The 16,843-nt window shown below is 49.7% G+C and overlaps 1 protein-coding gene across 1 annotated transcript; it reads right to left on the bottom strand.

The window, feature by feature from the left end:
- Positions 1-347: 347 nt before the first annotated feature.
- Positions 348-13,721, bottom strand: NUDC (nuclear distribution C, dynein complex regulator). Its single transcript, XM_019650208.1, has 9 exons — positions 13,505-13,721; positions 10,876-10,953; positions 3,616-3,819; positions 3,460-3,525; positions 2,550-2,666; positions 2,283-2,477; positions 1,310-1,393; positions 1,097-1,215; positions 348-620 (listed from the first exon to the last, which is right to left on the bottom strand). Exons 1-9 carry the CDS (start codon positions 13,583-13,585, stop codon positions 569-571), a joined length of 996 nt encoding a protein of 331 aa, XP_019505753.1. The 5' UTR covers positions 13,586-13,721; the 3' UTR covers positions 348-568.
- Positions 13,722-16,843: the final 3,122 nt, after the last annotated feature.

The raw sequence follows: 16,843 nt of genomic DNA, 5'->3' as shown, positions 1-16,843 counted from the left end.
TCCAAAACACTTGATCAAGGGCAGGACAGACCCACTGCAGTGGGAAGTGATGAAAATGGAATCATGTCCAGCTGGTCTTAAACTCTGCTGAGTCATGGGTCCCTCTGAGAATCAGACGTATGTTCTGGTCCCTATAGCCAGAAAAACTCACCTTTGTTCAGAATCATACATAAACTAAATGTCTTGTTTCAATCTTCCCTTTAAGTAATGAGAAACTGAGCCCCAAAGAGGGGCAAGGACTTGCCCTAGGTCACATGGGAAAAATCAGCAGGCACGCCCCCAGCTCTCTGAAGCAGCCATAAGACGCCTGTCCCCCAGGGAAACGCTAGAAGAAGAGAGGACACAGGTAGAATGGGTAAATAGCTTTAATGTGTAACAGTAGGCCAACTGGGAGGACAAGACCCCCCCAACCAAGGCCCCAGCCCTTCCCCCAGTATGCCCAGGGGCCTGTGTACCTGGGCCAGTCTCATGCCTGCCTCAGCTCTGAGGCCCTCAAGTCCCAGGGAAGGGTGGGAAAGGAGATGGATAGCTGGGGGCTCAGCCCCAAGAGTTCAGGGAGGCAAACAGGCTAGTTGAATTTGGCCTTGGAAAAATCCATCTCCGGGTGCTGATCCATGAACCTAGGAAGGGAAAATAGGAAGAAAGTGGAACAGGCTATCCCCCTCCCACAAAGTTAGTGCCTTCTCCCAGCCTCCCACATGAAGTCTAATCTCTTCAGAACCATGAGCAACCTGGAGCCAGGCCAGGCCGGGGGGTGGGGGGTGGGGGGCCAGGGTCTCTGCAGGGTCTCTGAGGCCCCTTCGAACCCCTGCCTGAGGCTAGCAGCTTAGGTGCTAATGTTGACACTGCTCTCCTGTAGGTGGCAATGACCATCTATAACCTTCCTTCGTATCCTCAGGTGGCCTTGTCCTCAAGATGACCTCAGCAAGTGATTAGGGTAGGCAAGCTGAGGCTATAAAGCCATAAACCTGGCTGGCTCATTCCGGAAGGGGCAAGCCAGCTCCTGCGTACTGCTCAGTGACCCACTTGCTGCTGTCACCCAGGTCCAAGTTCCCCGCCACCCACCACCCCAAGCCCCCATCTCTGAATTGCTCACTTTTTCAGAATTTCCTGTTTCTTCTGCTCATCCGAAGTAGGCAGCCCCATGGACTTCTGTCTCTGGTCATACATCATCTTTTCCACCATGCTGCGCGTCTCACTGTCTAGGTCTGACAGCTGGGGGCAGGCAGTGACAGAGACAGGTGAAGCTCTGGGGCCACCTAGGCCCCTCATCTCCCAGCTGAAGCTCCCCCAACCATCCAGGGCTCACCTTGGAGTTCTCAGGGTTGATTTTCTTGGTATTGATCTCAGGGTCACTGGACACCAAGCGGCTCCACCACTCCATCTTGTTGATCTGTGAGGAAAAGGAGGACCACCGGGGGCTGGAAGGGAGCTCACTCTGTGCCCCAGGAACCACCCAACCTTTCCAGAACCAAACTCTCCCATCCACATCCTGCACTTGGGACCCAAGTAGGCCTATACTGGGACCTGGGGTACAGAGGAGCAAGACCTCTGCCTTCTCCAGTATCTGGGGAGACAGACCCAGATACAAATCCGCAATGATAAGGGAAAGAATAAAGTACCGGGGGAGATACTCATTCAGGGCGGAAGGAGAGCAATTAGAGTGACACCTAGCAAGGATTAGCAGTATATCTGATTTAAAAAGCAGGGAAAGACATTCCAGTTGAGAGAGAAAGCAAGTGCCAGGGCATGGAGGGGTGCGTGAGGCAGCCACAGCCAGTCAGGTCGGCTAGGCCAGGCCTTATGCACCACGGGAAGCTCTCCTTGCTCCCTTGGCACTTTACAGACCACCTTTATTTACTGGTGTCGGTGTCCCATCTCTCTTTTTGAAGGAGTGAGGGTGAGAACATAGGCTTTCCTGAGGGCAGTGTTCTACATTTTATTCATTGTTCTCTCTCCAGCATATAGAACAACCCCTGGCACATAGCAGGTGGTCAAGTATTTGCTGATTTGACTGTATACATGAACCTATTGAAAGGTGAGACTTAGGCACCAAAGACTGTCTCAACCCTGACTCCAACCCTTCCTAGAGGTAAGTGCCTGGGCAATCTCTGAGCTGCCCTTTTCTTGACTCTAAAATGGGACAGACCTACATACTTTAAGTCTTGTTGTGGGATTAAATAAGGTATGTCCACCAGATCCCCAGCATGGCCCCTAAATGAATGAGCAGATGCCTACCCCTCTTCCTCCATCAAGACACAGGCCAGGAGGCCGGGCCTCACCTTTTCCAGATGCACCGTCACCACCTTGCCGTCCTCAATGAGCCACGAGCTCTCTTCCACCTTCACCTCATTGTACAGCTCCCCGTCAATGACCGCAGGCTGTCCCTTGAGGCCAACCCGGAGGTGCCGCCGCTGGATGTCCACCACCACATCCTTCCCCTTCAGCCGGAAGTTCACACAGAAAGGCACTGCCAGCTGCATGGGGTAGGAGCAGTCAGGAGGGGCCCAGACTGGCTCCCTCACCTCTGCCCCAGCCCTGCCACTCACGTCCAACTCCGACAGGGTCTGAGTCCAGCGGTAATTGGACAGGTCTGCCCCGTTGCCGAGGTTGGGCTTCAGTTTCCCTTTGTCCTTCTCATCCTCCTCCTCGTCCTCCTCAGCTTCCTGTTCACGGTAAAGCGACTTACTTGACAGACACAGACTGAACCCCCCCTAGGCCAGGTCCAGGACTAGCTAGCACGGGGCATCAGCCACAAAATGAAACAGACCTGGTCCCCGCCTATTCCATGGCCCACTGGGAGTCAGAGGTAAACCTGCTTAAGCTCTGCCTGAGAGGAGCTCAGACTGTTATAACCATGTGACAAAGGACACGGCTGAGGGACAGTGACAGTCAGAGATGGACCCAGGGGACTCAATGTGGGGGGTTAAGCCAAGGGACTTGGGAAGAAAGCCTAGCACAGAAAAGGTCACAAGGTGGCCATGAGCAGGGTTGTTCTACAATAAAACTAAGCTGCCAAATCATCAACATCCTTTTGTGTGTCTGTAGGATTGAGACGCCTAGTCTCAGACCAGCACCTCGAAAGCCAAGTGAATGCCCCCAACGATTGCTTGGGAATCTGGAGGGTTTCCCTAAGGGGCTCCTCCCCTAGGTGTGTCAGAGTCACCCACCACAAAGGGCCAGGCTGGGCCCTCAGACCCCAGCCCACCCTATACAAGCGCTGCCCTCGCTGGCTCTTGGGCTTTCCTACCAAGGCTTAAGGCCAGTGGGTTTTGGTCTTATTTTTAACACAGATCCTTGAGTCCAATGTTGCTGAGCACGATCTTGAAGTACGGGGAGGATAACCCAAGCTGAGGGAAGGGGGGGTAGGAGAGGGCATTCCGGAGACATGGAAAGGCTGAGCGTCCCCTGAAGTTCCCAAACTCCTGGCTAGTCCCGAGCACCCCCAGTCCATCTCACCTGCTTCCCAGGTGAGTCAAGGCTGCCATTCTTGAGCTGGGTCTCATGATTCTCTGCATCCTTTTTCTGTGGCAAAGGGCAAAGCAGTTGGCAAGCGGGTCCCCTCTTCTAGTGCCAATGGGGATCAGAGGGCAGGGGAGGGAAGCCCACTCTTGCCTGGTCAATCTCCAGCTGCAGCCTCTCAGCCTCCTCATCAGTCAGCTCCTTGATCTGGGGCCCAGAGCTCTCTGACTGGGCCTCCTTAGCCAGCCTGGCTGCCCGCTCCGCCTTCTCCCGCCGCTCCGTCTCCTGCCGAGCTCTCTTCTCCCGCCGGGCCTTCTGTGCCAGCTGGTTGTGGTGGTTGAAGGTCTGTGTGATGAGCTGGGGAAGGAAGTGAAGGGGATGAGGCATCAGGGTAGGCGACAGTGTCCCAAGGCACTGTCAGTTTCCTCATCTACAAAATGGGGATAACACACTCACAGAGTTGTAATGAGAATACCTGCAAAGTACCTGGCTCAATAAACAGTGGCTACTTAAAAAAACAAACAAACAAAAAACAGTCTAGTGACTAAGAGTACAGACACTGAAGTTGGACAACCTGAATTCTAATCCAGGCTTTGTTGCACATGAGCTATTGTATTTTTAGCAAATTACCGAACCTGTAAGAGCTTCAAATTCCTCATCGGTGAGGATGAATCCCCACTTCACAGGGTTGCTGTGCAGCCCAAGTGTGAGTGCTCTGAAAGTCCTGCACTGGAGAGTGAAGCTGTTCGAACTCCAGCCTCAATCCCTCTGAGAAGCCTTTCCTGAGCTCTCAGGCCCACCCTGACCGCCTCCTCGGCCTGCTCTCTCTGACTTGTGTGCCTGTCTCCAGGACGGCAGCCCAGGCGTGCAGTACTCGGCACCACTCCCGGAACCACCACATTAGCAGCAAGCCAGAGAGCTTTCTTGAGGGAAGAGGAGCTTTTCCTCTCCTCAGCCCACAGGCCATCAATTTTAGGTCCTTCCTCTCCCACTACGCCTTCCCAGGATGTTTCCACTGCACATCCATAGAGTTCCCCAAGAGCTACCCCAAAACTATTCCCATCTGTCACTATCTGGCTGTGTGACCTTGGACAAGTGAACTTTGACATTTTCTAAGCCCATTTCCTCATCTGTCATAAGGATCAAATATGACACTTGTCTAGAGCCTGGCACAGTCGTTGCCACATCATAGCCACATATAAAGTGTTGGCTTCCCAACACCCCTTACCTGGCTGAGGCTAACCCAATGTCAGCTGTTGGGGGCTGGGGAGAAACCTTCTCTGCTATAAAAATACAATGGGAGTGAGGGCTCCACCAGTAGCTCTCAAAGTGTGGTTTCCTCAACCCGCAGCACCAGCATCACCCAGAATGTGAGAAACGCTCAATCTCAGGCCCCAGTCCAGATCTACTAAATGAGAAATTCTGGGGACATGGCCTAGCAATTTGTATTTTTAACAAGCCCTCCTGGCCAATTCTCATGCACACTCGAGTTACACCTAGATTTGGGTTCCTGGTCTACTTCTACTTCTACCTGTGAGACCCGGAGGTCATCTCTCTCTGCCTCTATTCTATTATTTCTAAAAGCAGTCTTGCATAAGATGTTTTTTGCCTAGAATGACCTTGTCCCTACTCCCAGGTCACCTGGCAAACTTCTACTCCTCTTCCAGCACCAGCTCAAGTGTCTCTTGAGTTTCACCTCTTCATCTTCAGCAAGCCAAGGAACATACCAAACTTAGGAAACCCAACTGTGTGTCAACCCACGCACCTGGAGGCCTCGCAGGGCACCCACCACGATCAGTGGTCAATAAACCATCTTTCAAGCATCTCTGAGCCGGAGTTGGAGGAATCTACAAGAGCTGAGGGGCCCATGTGGGGCTCTGCCAAATGCCTGTGGCTTCTCATTCAATGCCAATTCCTCCTGCTACCCCAAATTCTCCAACCCCATCCCACAATGCAATAGCTCTGTACTCTACAAGGTTAAAGGTCACCAAAAGCACTCCCCCACCCCCCAACCAACTGGGTAACAAAATGGTGTGTGAGAGAGAAGGCCATTCTGCTGTCAACAGAATCAGTCATGAGACAATTACGCCAGCAAAGGCTGTTCCACCACAGGGCCTTGGTCCCAAGTCCCTAATCAGGGAGACCTTGAACTCAAGCCATTTGCTAACCAGTGGCCAAGGGGAGGCGGGAGCAGGGTCCTCCCCTCTCCCAGCTCCAGTGAATCATGTTACATCCCATTTGTCCTATTCCTTCCTAGCTCCTGGAGGTTAGGTGAGGGCAGAGCTGAACCACAGGGCGGAGTCAAGGCCAATCACAGAAGCCTCTGACCCCTCCTTCCTGCCTCCTCCCACCAGGTTTACCCAGGCCCAGCCTCAGCCTCAGGCAGACCCCTGGCGGTGTGGAGCCGACTCAGAGGTGCCAACTGGTAGGCTGTCAGGGTCCAGCTTCTGTTGCTGTACATGTCTTTGGGAACCACAGCCCACCAGAGTGGGCAAGGGGTGAGGAATGCTGAGCCAATTCTAGAAGGCAGGCCCCAGATTGCTCAGTGGGCATACCCAAACACAGGCTTTTCCTGACCTAGGCTGGGTGACGAGAGTAAAGAGTGGTTCTCACTAGTCTAGCCAGGGAAGACACTGAGAGATGTTTAAGCCTAATCCAAAAGGTGTGAAGTCCTGAACCTGCCTGGGGGCAGGGGACAGGATGACCTCCAACGCATCTGAGGCAGATGACATACTCCTATTCTAGCAGTTCATATAAATGAAATCATGTGTTCTTTTGTATATCTGCCTTCCTTTGAAAAGCTGAAAAGCTGAATAATATTCCATTATGTGTACATACGACACTTGGTTTATCCATTCATCTATCGATGGATGCCTGGATTGCTTCCACTCTTGGCTATTGTGAACAGTGCTGCTATGAACACGGGTGTACAACTCCCTTCAAAACCTGCTTTCAGTTGGTTTGGGACGCCAGCTCTGGGCAGCAGGGCCCCGGTTCAGGTCCCATATGAGGGCCAGTGACGCTGCACCCTCTACAGGAAAGATGGTGAATAACAGCTCGACCTGGAGCTGAGCTGCCGTGAGTCGTCGACAGTGTAGGCTGCAGTGGGGCTGGCCGATAGCAGCCATGAGCTTTCATGAGCTGCTGTGAGCCGCCGTGAGCAGCCGTCCAATGGCTGGCGAACAACTGCCTCACCCAGAAAAGCGCAATGATAATACCAACATGGGCAAGTGAAGCGACGTCCTCCACAACTAGACTGAAGAACAAAAGGACAGCAACTTGTCTATTCCCCTTCCCCGATTCCCCAACGCTGTTCCCCTCCCCAAATTCCCCAATAAAATCTTAAACAAACAAACAAACAAACAAACAAAAACCTGCTTTCAATTCTTTGGGGTAGATACCCAGAAGTGGGATTGCTGGATCATATGGTAGTTCTATTTTTAATTTTTTGAGGAAGTAGCATACTGTTTTCTACAACAGTCACACCACTTTACATTCCCACCTACAGTAGTGCACAAGGGTTCCATTTCTCCACATCCTCACCACCACCTGTTACTTTCTGGTTTGAAAGAAGCCATCTTAGTGGGTATGAGGTGGTATCTCATGGTTTTACTTTGCATTTCTGTGATAATTAGTGATGTTGAGCATCTTTTATAATAAAATGTTTTTAAAGAGCTACAATAATTCACTTTTACCAGCAATGTCCAAAGAGTACCTTTTTCCCCATCCTTTTAACTTTTGTTGATAGGAAGAAAAGGGCATGTCACTGTTTCTTTAACTTTCATTTCCTTGACTACTAGTGAATTTGAGCATCTTTTCATATGCTCTTTGGATTTGCTCTTCTTAGAATTGCCCATTTTACCGGCCGAGTGGCGCAATGGTGAAGAACTGCCTTGGGATGCCAGAGGGCCCCAGTTCGGATCCCACATATGAGGGCCAGTGACACTGCCCTCTACAGCTAAGATGCTAAACAACAGCTCAACCTGGAGCTGGGCTGCCATGAGTCGCCGGCGACGGTGTAGGCTGCAGTCCCTGTGGCAGTGGGTTGCCATGGGCTACCGTGTGTAGCCAGCAGCCAGTGTAAGCAGCCAGCAGCGCCGTGAGTGGCCATCCAGAAGCTGGCGATTAATCTGCCTCGCCAGAGAAGAGCACAATGATGGTGCCAACTTGGGCCAGTGAAGCAACGTCCTCCACAACTAGACTGAAGAACAAAAGGACAGCAACTTGTCTGTTCCCCTTCCCCCAATTCCCCAGCACTGTTCCCATCCCCCCAATTTCCCAATAAAAATCTTTAAAAAAAAAAAAAAGAATTGCCCATTTTTAGTCTATCCTTTTCTTGTCAATTTACAAGGTTCCTGCATATTAACTTAGCTATTTAATTCTATCTGTCCTCTGCATTGCACATTTTTCCAAATCTACTGTTTTTCAATTGGCTTTAAATCTATCTCTTCCCATACACAAGTTTTCAATGTTTAAAGAGGCAAACAGCTACCTTCCCTTTTATAGTTTCCAGGTTTCTAATCTTGTAAAGCCTCTCCACACAAGATTATACAGTTTCCTAGCTTTCCTTGCAAGACTCATCTTGAGCTGCAATTTATTATTACATGAGTAAAACAGATGGTACAATTAAGGTAAAATTTTTTTTACAAATAACCACTTGCAGCAGCACGACTTATGAAATCATCCTTTGCCTACTGAACTGAATTACCATATTAGATAGATATTAAATCCTTATATATGCTAAACTTTTTTTTTTAGCAGTTTTTTTTTGAAGATTTTTTTTTTTTAATTGGGGAATTGGGGGAAGGGGAACAGACAAGTTGCTGTCCTTTTGTTCTTCAGTCTAGTTGTAAAGGACGTTGCTTCACTGGCCCAAGTTGGTACCATCATTGTGCTCTTCCCGGGCGAGGCAGATCAGTCGCCGGCTTCTGGATGGCTGCTCACAGCAACCCACTGCAGCAGGGGCTGTAGCTTACGCCATCGCCGGCGACTCAAGGCAGCCCAGCTCCAGGTTGAGCTGTTGTTCAGCATCTTAGCTGTGGAGGGCAGTGTCACTGGCCCTCATGTGGGATCCGAACCGGGGCCCTCTGGCATCTCAAGCCAGCTCTTTACCACCAAGCCATTCGGCCGGCCCTGCTAAACTTTTTTTTAACCTATTCCATCATCTTGGGCCTTCTCTCTATGCTAGACTTTTCCTGGGTTCTCTTTTTCTGCTTCACTGGTCCATTTCTCTATCTATGGCCATACCATATTGATTCGGTCATTATAACTTTATTCAAATCCACAATCCTTTATCCATAATTCCTAGACCCCACAGCTATACAAAGTAAGTGTTTTTGTACTTTCTGTAGCTCTGTGGTATGAAGGTATTTACAGTCTTCATATCTCCCACTTGGTATAAATATTGATATACATTTCTCTGCAGAAAATTTAATGTTCTTGATTACAGGATGCTGCTCCTGACCCCTGGATTGGGGTATTGTATGTAATGTACAGTATATGCATTGTATTGCCTCCTAAAATCCAAAGAATTCTAAATCCCAAAATACATCTGGCCCCCCGAGAGGTTCAGAAAAGGGACAGTGAACTTCTAGTCTCATATGCCAGCCACATCATCTATATTACGTTTTTATCCTCAAAACAGTCCTGTGAGGTAAAGACTATCTCCACTTACAAGAAAAATGAGGCTCAGAGACACAGTGATTCACCAAACGCCATACAGTTGTCAAGTGGGGAGTGGAAAGGCCAGGATTTGAACTCATGTCTGCTTGACCCCCGAGCCCTTGCTCTTAACCACTGCACCTGGAAATTGTGTATCTGGTGGACCTGCACATAGTAGGTGCTCAACACAAAGGAGTTACTATTATAACTGGAGACCAGATAAAAAGGCTGGACAGGTTTCTGCCTGCTTGAGAGTCTGACCAACTTCCTGGGAAAGTGCTGACCCTAAGGTAACAAAGAGCCAAGGAGCATGACAAGGTCTAAGAGGGGACCAGCAGACAGCCAATATATGGTAGCTATCATCACCCTGATACTTCGGAGGCTCCTTCTTATGATTCATCTCTCTCCCATCTTCCAGCTACCTCTTACTCATCCTTCATAACTCATTTCCTCAGGAAGTTTCCTTGAGCCCCCAACCTAGATGAATATCCATTTTATGTTCCCAGGGCTTTTGTGGGGTTTTTTGGTCTTGTTTTTTAGCTGAGCCATCCTGTGTGCCTAGGGCTTTTGCCCAAACACCCAACACTTCTTAATTTTCCTTTTTTTTTCTTTGAGGGGCTACACTATGAGATCCATAAAAACAAAGACCACATCTGTCTTCACCTCTGTAATCCCAAAAAGTTTGGCACAGTATCTAACACAGGAAAAGTGTTAAGTGTTCCATAAATATTCATTGAACGAATGAATGACTACTGATATAATAAGGTAGTCTGTCCAGCCCACAGAAAAAATGGGAGGCGCCAGTGCTGATACAAAAGAATATTTGAGCCAGAAGGGGTCCTACAGGTTAGAGTCCATCTTCTCCCATTTTACAGATGTGAAGACCGAAAAGACCAGAGTATTGCAGGGAAATCAAGGAGGCCACACAGCTAGACCCAGAACCTGAGACTTGTACCTCCAGGCCAATGTGTCTATGAGAGAGTAGCCCTAGGCTGTCAAGACACATTAGAGAACACTCTAGCTCATGAGAACTCTGAAGCCACAGAAAGCAATTTGCAAAATGTCTCCTTCTTATTACTATGTTGCTTAGTTTAAATGAAAACGAACATGAAGGTTATAAAAATCATAGCTCAGTGAGGTGACATCTTTATGATTTACCAATCTTCAAAAATGTAACTACAACCTAAGGAATCAGAAAGAAGTTCAATGTCTCAGAACCTGTACCACAAAATGGAATTCCCGAATCCCTGAACTTTGGGTCACATCTCTGAAAACTGGGATTGGTTGGCTTTGAACTTTCCTATATTTCTAAGTTCAGTTTCTAGCATTTCACCTCTCTCGTCTCCCAGCTAGGTAATTAGATAAACCTCCTCCGTGGGAGAGAAACCAAGAAGCATGGTGTCAAGAGCAGAAGGCAGTTTTACAACAGACTCTGGTTCCAACCCCAGCTCTCCCACAACTCATCTCAAGACTTTGGACAAAGTGCCAAACATCCCTGAGCCAAATTCCTCATTTGTAAAATGGGGAATAGTAACACCTGCCTCTCTCCAAATGCTAAAGGATCATAAGGGAAAAGGGTAGATAAAGTACCTGGCAGGAAGAGGGGCTTTAATAAATGACAGCTTGCTTCCCTTCCCCGGCTTTGTCCTGTGTTATTTTGCTTTTACTTAAGGTTATTATTATGTCAAAGGAAGGCCAGGTGAGCTTTTCTTCTAAAGAGCTGCCAAAGGGATAGCAGCCCCCAACACTCACCTTTTCTGCCATCCCCTCTTCTCCTCCAACAAAAAAGTCTGTTTTGCGTCGAAGGAAGCTGAAGAAAGTATTCACAAGCTGAAAGACAAAGGAAGACTGAAGTTATGGAAATGCCACATTGGGAGCCCTGCAACTGCACAGAAGTCAGCTTTCTTAGTCTAGGAAGAACTTGGGACTTGAGCGTTGTACCCCTGAGCCTCTCAACTGAGAAGGCCCAAACAGGCCCAACCACTGTCACTTCTGCCAGGAAGCCTAACTTAGCCTTATCTATATTACCTGAAAGGCAGATTCCTCATTTCTTGTGTGTATGTGCTGCATATTCTTTGTGTCCCAGAAGCGGCCTAAAGATATGGAGGGAACCCATCCAGGGTTTGAAAAGTCTAGGTCCAGCTTTCCTTTCCAGATAGTAAACAGCCCAACCAAAGTGCACTGGCTGCTTCTAGGGCAGAGCGAGTAGGAGAGGAGCAAATGAAGACACTTCACAGAAGATTAGGACCAACAGAAGGTTGTAACCAAGTGGTTAAGAGGTTGGGTTTTGAGTATTAGACTGATCTGTATTAGCTCTGTGACCTTAGGGAAGTTTCTTAACTCTGTAAAACAGCAATAGCAGCAGGACCTATTTCTGGGAAGCTTGTAAGGATCAAATGAGATGTTGGAGATGAGGGCCTTAGCAGCGTCTGGCCCACAGCAAGAGACCTCCTACCAGAGTGACTCCTTCACAAGTAGGCACCAGGAACCATGGCTTATTCTGTCTACATACCCAATGCCTGGCACAGGATCTGGCTCAGAGTACATGCTCAGTAAAACTTTTGCTGAATGAAAAGATCTTGTGGTAACCTAGGGTTAGCACATATAAGCCCCTTTATTTGCCCACATAATGGTTCTAAATCTGATGCTAGAACTTAATGGTTTCAATTCCTGCTTCTAGACATTTTTTTTAATTCACCCAACTCATTCCCAAATTCAGTTTTGTGTCAACAATTTAGGGGGGGGGAGGGAGAGAACCTTTGCATACTTGGAATTAGTAATTCTCTTCCCACCTCAAAGGTCTTAGGAATCCTTGGTCACCAATGGCACCTAGGTAAAGAATGGGAATGGAGGGCTGGCCAAGTGGCGCAGTGGTGAAGAGCTGGCTTGGGACGCCAAAGGACCCCAGTTCGGATCCCACATATGAGGGCCAGTGACACTGCCCTCTACAGCTAAGATGCTGAACAACAGCTCAACCTGGAGCTGGGCTGCCATGAGTCGCCAGCGACGGCGCAGGCTACAGCCCCTGCTGCAGTGGGTTGCCATGGGCTACCGTGTGTAGCCAGCAGCCGCTGTGAGCGCCCTGTCCAGAAGCCGGTGACTGATCTGCCTCAGCCGGGAAGAGCGCAATGATGGTGCCAACTTGGGCCAGTGAAGCAACATCCTCCACAACTAGACTGAAGAACAAAAGGACAGCAACTTGTCTGTTCCCCTTCCCCCAATTCCCCAGCGCAGTTCCCATCCCCCAATTCCCCAATAAAAATCTTAAAAAAAAAAGAATGGGAATGGAAAGCTCAATGAAAACCTGTCCCCAGTGAGACAGAGAAGCAGCAAAGAACTGGAAAGCATACTGGCTGAAGGAGTCTCGTCCTGTCTAGGTCAGGGACCTATAGGATTATCTTGAGCAAGTTCCTTTGTTTTCTTTACAGAATGACAGTTCTGGGCTGATACTAATAGGCTTTTCTACCTCTAACTTTCCACATTTCTAGTCCAAAAAACCAACTCCAGAATCAATACTAGTTGGTCCTTATCGTTCATATACGCTGTTATTGTATGTGATCACTACACAGGAATTATGCTTTTGAAAAGCTCTTTGTAAGCTCCATCAGGACAAGGACAGATTTCTGCTCACGTCTGTATCCCCAGTACCTGCTCCTGTGTGTGTCTGACACACATCAGTCACTCAACAAATACTGAGAAGTCCTTACTGTCCTTCAATTCAAGACACTAATCTCCAACAAAGATTCACAAAATAGGGATTCACAATTCTGTTTCAAAAACAAAGCAAGTGAGGCTTGGAGACGTGGAAAGGTCCCAAGTTGGTAGGTGGTGGAAACCAATTGTGAACCCAGGCCTCCTATTCCCCATTCAAGGCCTAAAAAGACCACGTGCTAACATCACCCCACCCCTCAATTCCCACTCACCCCCACCCCACATTCCCTGGTTCGCTCAAAGTCGGTAGATGCAAATCCCAATGTCTGGGATGATTCGGATTAAGGGATGCTCTTTGGGGGCGGCCATCAGAGAGGAAACGGAGATGGAAGAACGTCTCAGACTGGAGGGGGGAGAGAGGGCGGGGCGGTGATGCCACGGCTCTGGGGTTTTTCAGAGGCAGGTTCAGAAACCCCGGAGTTGCTCTGATAAGAACTACTGAGCCGCGCCGGGCCCGGGACTAATACGAAGAGGGAGCGAGACAAGCGACGAGGAGGCCAGACCGGAAGCTGGAGCGCGGTGAGACTGTTAGGGGATCCCAGAAGCCGTGAGGCCCAGGAATGGATCTCGGCCCTTGAAGGCAAAGGAGAGCGGAGGGAGCCTGGCTAGAGCCGCACGGGTAAGCGGGAGCCGCTGGCCCAGGCCAGGCCGACGCCACGCGGGCCGTTACCTCCTGCACGCCGCCCTCATGCTGCTGCGCCATGGCCAGCAACATGCCGTCGAACTTCTCCTCCTCTTGCTCTCCGCCCATCGCGCCGGCCGCTAACCACTCTTCGAGTTTCGAGCTTCGCAGGTGCGTCCCAGGTCTTATCCGCTCCTTCGGGCTGCGTCCTGGACAACGATTCCAGTCCTCCGCCTTCCGCAGCGGAGCCGGAAATACGCAAGCGCTCCGCCGCCCAGCCCGGCCTGCTTGCCCTGTCTTCCCGCCTCCCTCCCGACTCGCGACCATTGAACGCGCGGCAAATAGCCCGCTTCACCGACCATTGGTCAACTTGCTGAGCCAATCAACGAGCGCGTCCATGAAGAGGTGGGCGGAGCTGAGGGTGCCGGAGTTTGGCGTGAGTTGCTATGGTCACCAGATGCTCTGGAGCCTTCCAAAAATCCCTGAGCTAAAATCTGGCGGGGTTAGAAGTTAAAAAGGAACAAACTTTGCTCCTCCGCCGTAAGGGTGTCCTCAAAACTTGTAGAACGGTGGAGCTGAAAGTGTCTTAGTCAGCTTTTCCGGTCCTTCCATGGGGCAGTGGAGGCCCAGAAAGAAGGGACTTGCCCAAAGGGCCCCTGATCTCCGTCATCATCACAAACTCTACCAGGACCGGCTTCATGGGTATACAAACTGCAGTTGCACTGGCCGTGGGCTTAGACGAGCTCCATGCTTGGCTTAATGCTCTTTTGTTGCAGTCCTGAAATTTTTAATAAGTTTTGAACGAGAGATCCCCACATAGTCATTTTGTACTGGGTCCTGAAAATTATGTAATGAGTGCTGTATTCTACCTTCACTACTGTTAATGTGGGGGACAGGTCCCAGCCATCTAAGGCCATCCTCTCCACTTTTGCAGTGAATTTCATCATCTTGGTCTTTTCAGGGATTCTGCTCTTGTTATCCTCTTTTAAAATCTCCTGTATCACAAATTTCTTCCTTCTGGATCATTCCCTTCAACTTAACAAACATGTTTTTGGGGCTTTTGTTGTTGTTGTTGTTTTTTAAAGATTTTATTGGGAAATTGGGGTAGGGGAACCGCGTTGGGGAATCGGGGAAGGGGAACAGACAAGTTGCTGTCCTTTTCTGTTCTTCAGTCTAGTTGTGGAGGGCGTCGCTTCACTGGCCCATGTTGGTATTATCATTGCGCTCTTCCCAGGTGAGGCAGATCGGTCGCCAGCCACTGGACGGCCGCTCACAGGCAGCTCTTGGCAGCTCATGCCAGCTTCCAGCCGCTCACGGTAGCTTACTGGAGCCACTGCAGCTCCACTGCAGCCTACACCATTGCCAGCGACTCACAGCAGCCCAGGTCGAGCTGTTGTTCACCATCTTAGTTGTAGAGGGCGCAGCATCACTGGCCCTCATGTGGGATCCTAACCAGGGCCCTGCTGCTCAGAGCTGGCATCCCAAGCCAACTCTTAACCAATGCACCACTTGGCCAGCCCTGTTTTCTTATTTTATTTATTTATTTATTTTAAATTATTTTTTTAGCTGAGCCACCCTGCCACCTGTTGGCAACTCAGCGGCAGCTCAGCTCGGGCAGGGACTTGAACCGCTATTGCTCAGAGCTCGCACTCTTGAGCGAGCTCTTAACAAACTGAGCCACTCAGCCGACCCCGTTTTCTTATTTTAAATACTCACTTTTTTACCTGATTATTGTTAAAGAGGGCCCTCCAAATTGTATAAGCTTCAAGCTCCATAAACCAATATCTGCTATTGGCTTTTGTTGCCACCTTTTTAAGGATGAGGAAACTGAGGCACAGAAATATAAAATTATTTATCCAAGGTCAATCAGCTAAGTGACGGATCAGAATTCAAACCCAAGCAGTCTGACTCCAGAGTCTCCTTTGACGGGATGCTGTGGAGAATTCAGTGAGAAAAAAGGATGTGAAAGGAACTTTATAAATGTTAAGATTAAGACAATTCACAATCAAATGAAATAAGTGTGCCTATTTGTCTGCTGGGGCTTAGTTCCTTATGCAGAGGTAATGAGGGAGCAAATTTCTCCTACTGTATGCCAAAAACTGCTTGGAATTTGACATCCAGGACCTCGCTTTGCTCTCATAGCAGCCCTGCAGGCAGGCATTACTGAGCTCCGGAGGCCCACAGAGATTTGGAGATCAGCCCAAGGTCACATAACTGGAAAGTGATAGAGCCAGGAGCAGATGCCAGGGATGGTGATGGCTGCCTAGGCTGGGCTTGCCAAGGTCCACAGACATGACGCAGCCGAGGACCTTCCCGCCACTCTTACATCCTATGCCCCACTGTCTGAGACAGGAGCCTGGGACAGAGTTGCTGTGTGGCTGGCAGCAGAGCAACATTTCTGCCTAGATTATAAGACCATGCAGCACCAAGGTGGGGGCCCAGGTAGCCACCAACTCTGGGAAACTCAGGCCACACAGCTCTTGCTGCACAATTGGGCCAGTGGGACCAGGGGAACAAGCAAGGATTTTGAAATCAGATAGATCTGGGCCCTGTCTCTTCTTAGTGGCATGACCTTGAACAAGTCAATTGAATCTCAAAAAGTAAAAATCTTGCTTCACAGGGAAGCTCTGAATGTTAGAGTGGAAAGTACCTGGCACATAGTAGGTGTTCAATAAACAGAAGCCATATTACATTATCATTCTGCAAGCGCTTCTCAGCAGATAATGGCCTTTCAGGAGTTCTAGGAATCCAGGCTGGGCAGAGCGAGAGTTCTTAAGTATCTCATTTCTGCAGGGCCCCCAGAACTGGAGTCAGAGAAAGGGGCCTCCTAAACTGCACAGTAGGCAGAGTCCTCCCAGCCCCCCAGGGTCCTGGCTCCCTTCTCTGCAGCCTGTTCCTTACCAACAACAGGAGCTGGGCCCCAAGGTTAGGACAACAAACCAGCGATAAGGCATCTCCAGGTTGGGCCTTGCATTCAAGGCTTGTCCAGTTCTGGAGCTGACTTCCCAGCTTAGCGAAAGTCCTGCAGGCACCAATAGGGACACCTGCCATGGCCACCTGCTGATTGTGCACCTGAGGCCTTGGTGCCGTGGTACAGCCTGGGTTAATGACCCTGTTTATCCACTTGAGTCATCCGATAAGGGGCAGCCGGGCCAGCGGACAGGTGGCCCCATGCCCTGCACCAGCTACTTCATTGACTGAAGCGCTATCAGGGCCACGTGGATCTCCCAAGGCCCCCTCCCCCAGCACTTCCCCAGCAGTCCTGCCAGGGTCAGTGTGTTTTTTTTTTCAATGAACATGACTTCTGGAGTCAAGGTTGTTGGGCTGTTCCCATCTCCTCCCCATTGGGGATATAAATAGCGCCCACAGTGCAGAGCAGAGGGCGGG

This window comes from Hipposideros armiger, unplaced genomic scaffold (genome assembly GCF_001890085.2).
Source record: "Hipposideros armiger isolate ML-2016 unplaced genomic scaffold, ASM189008v1 scaffold_138, whole genome shotgun sequence".
NCBI classification, from domain to species: domain Eukaryota; kingdom Metazoa; phylum Chordata; class Mammalia; order Chiroptera; family Hipposideridae; genus Hipposideros; species Hipposideros armiger.
This window is presented reverse-complemented; position numbering and strand designations above follow the sequence as displayed.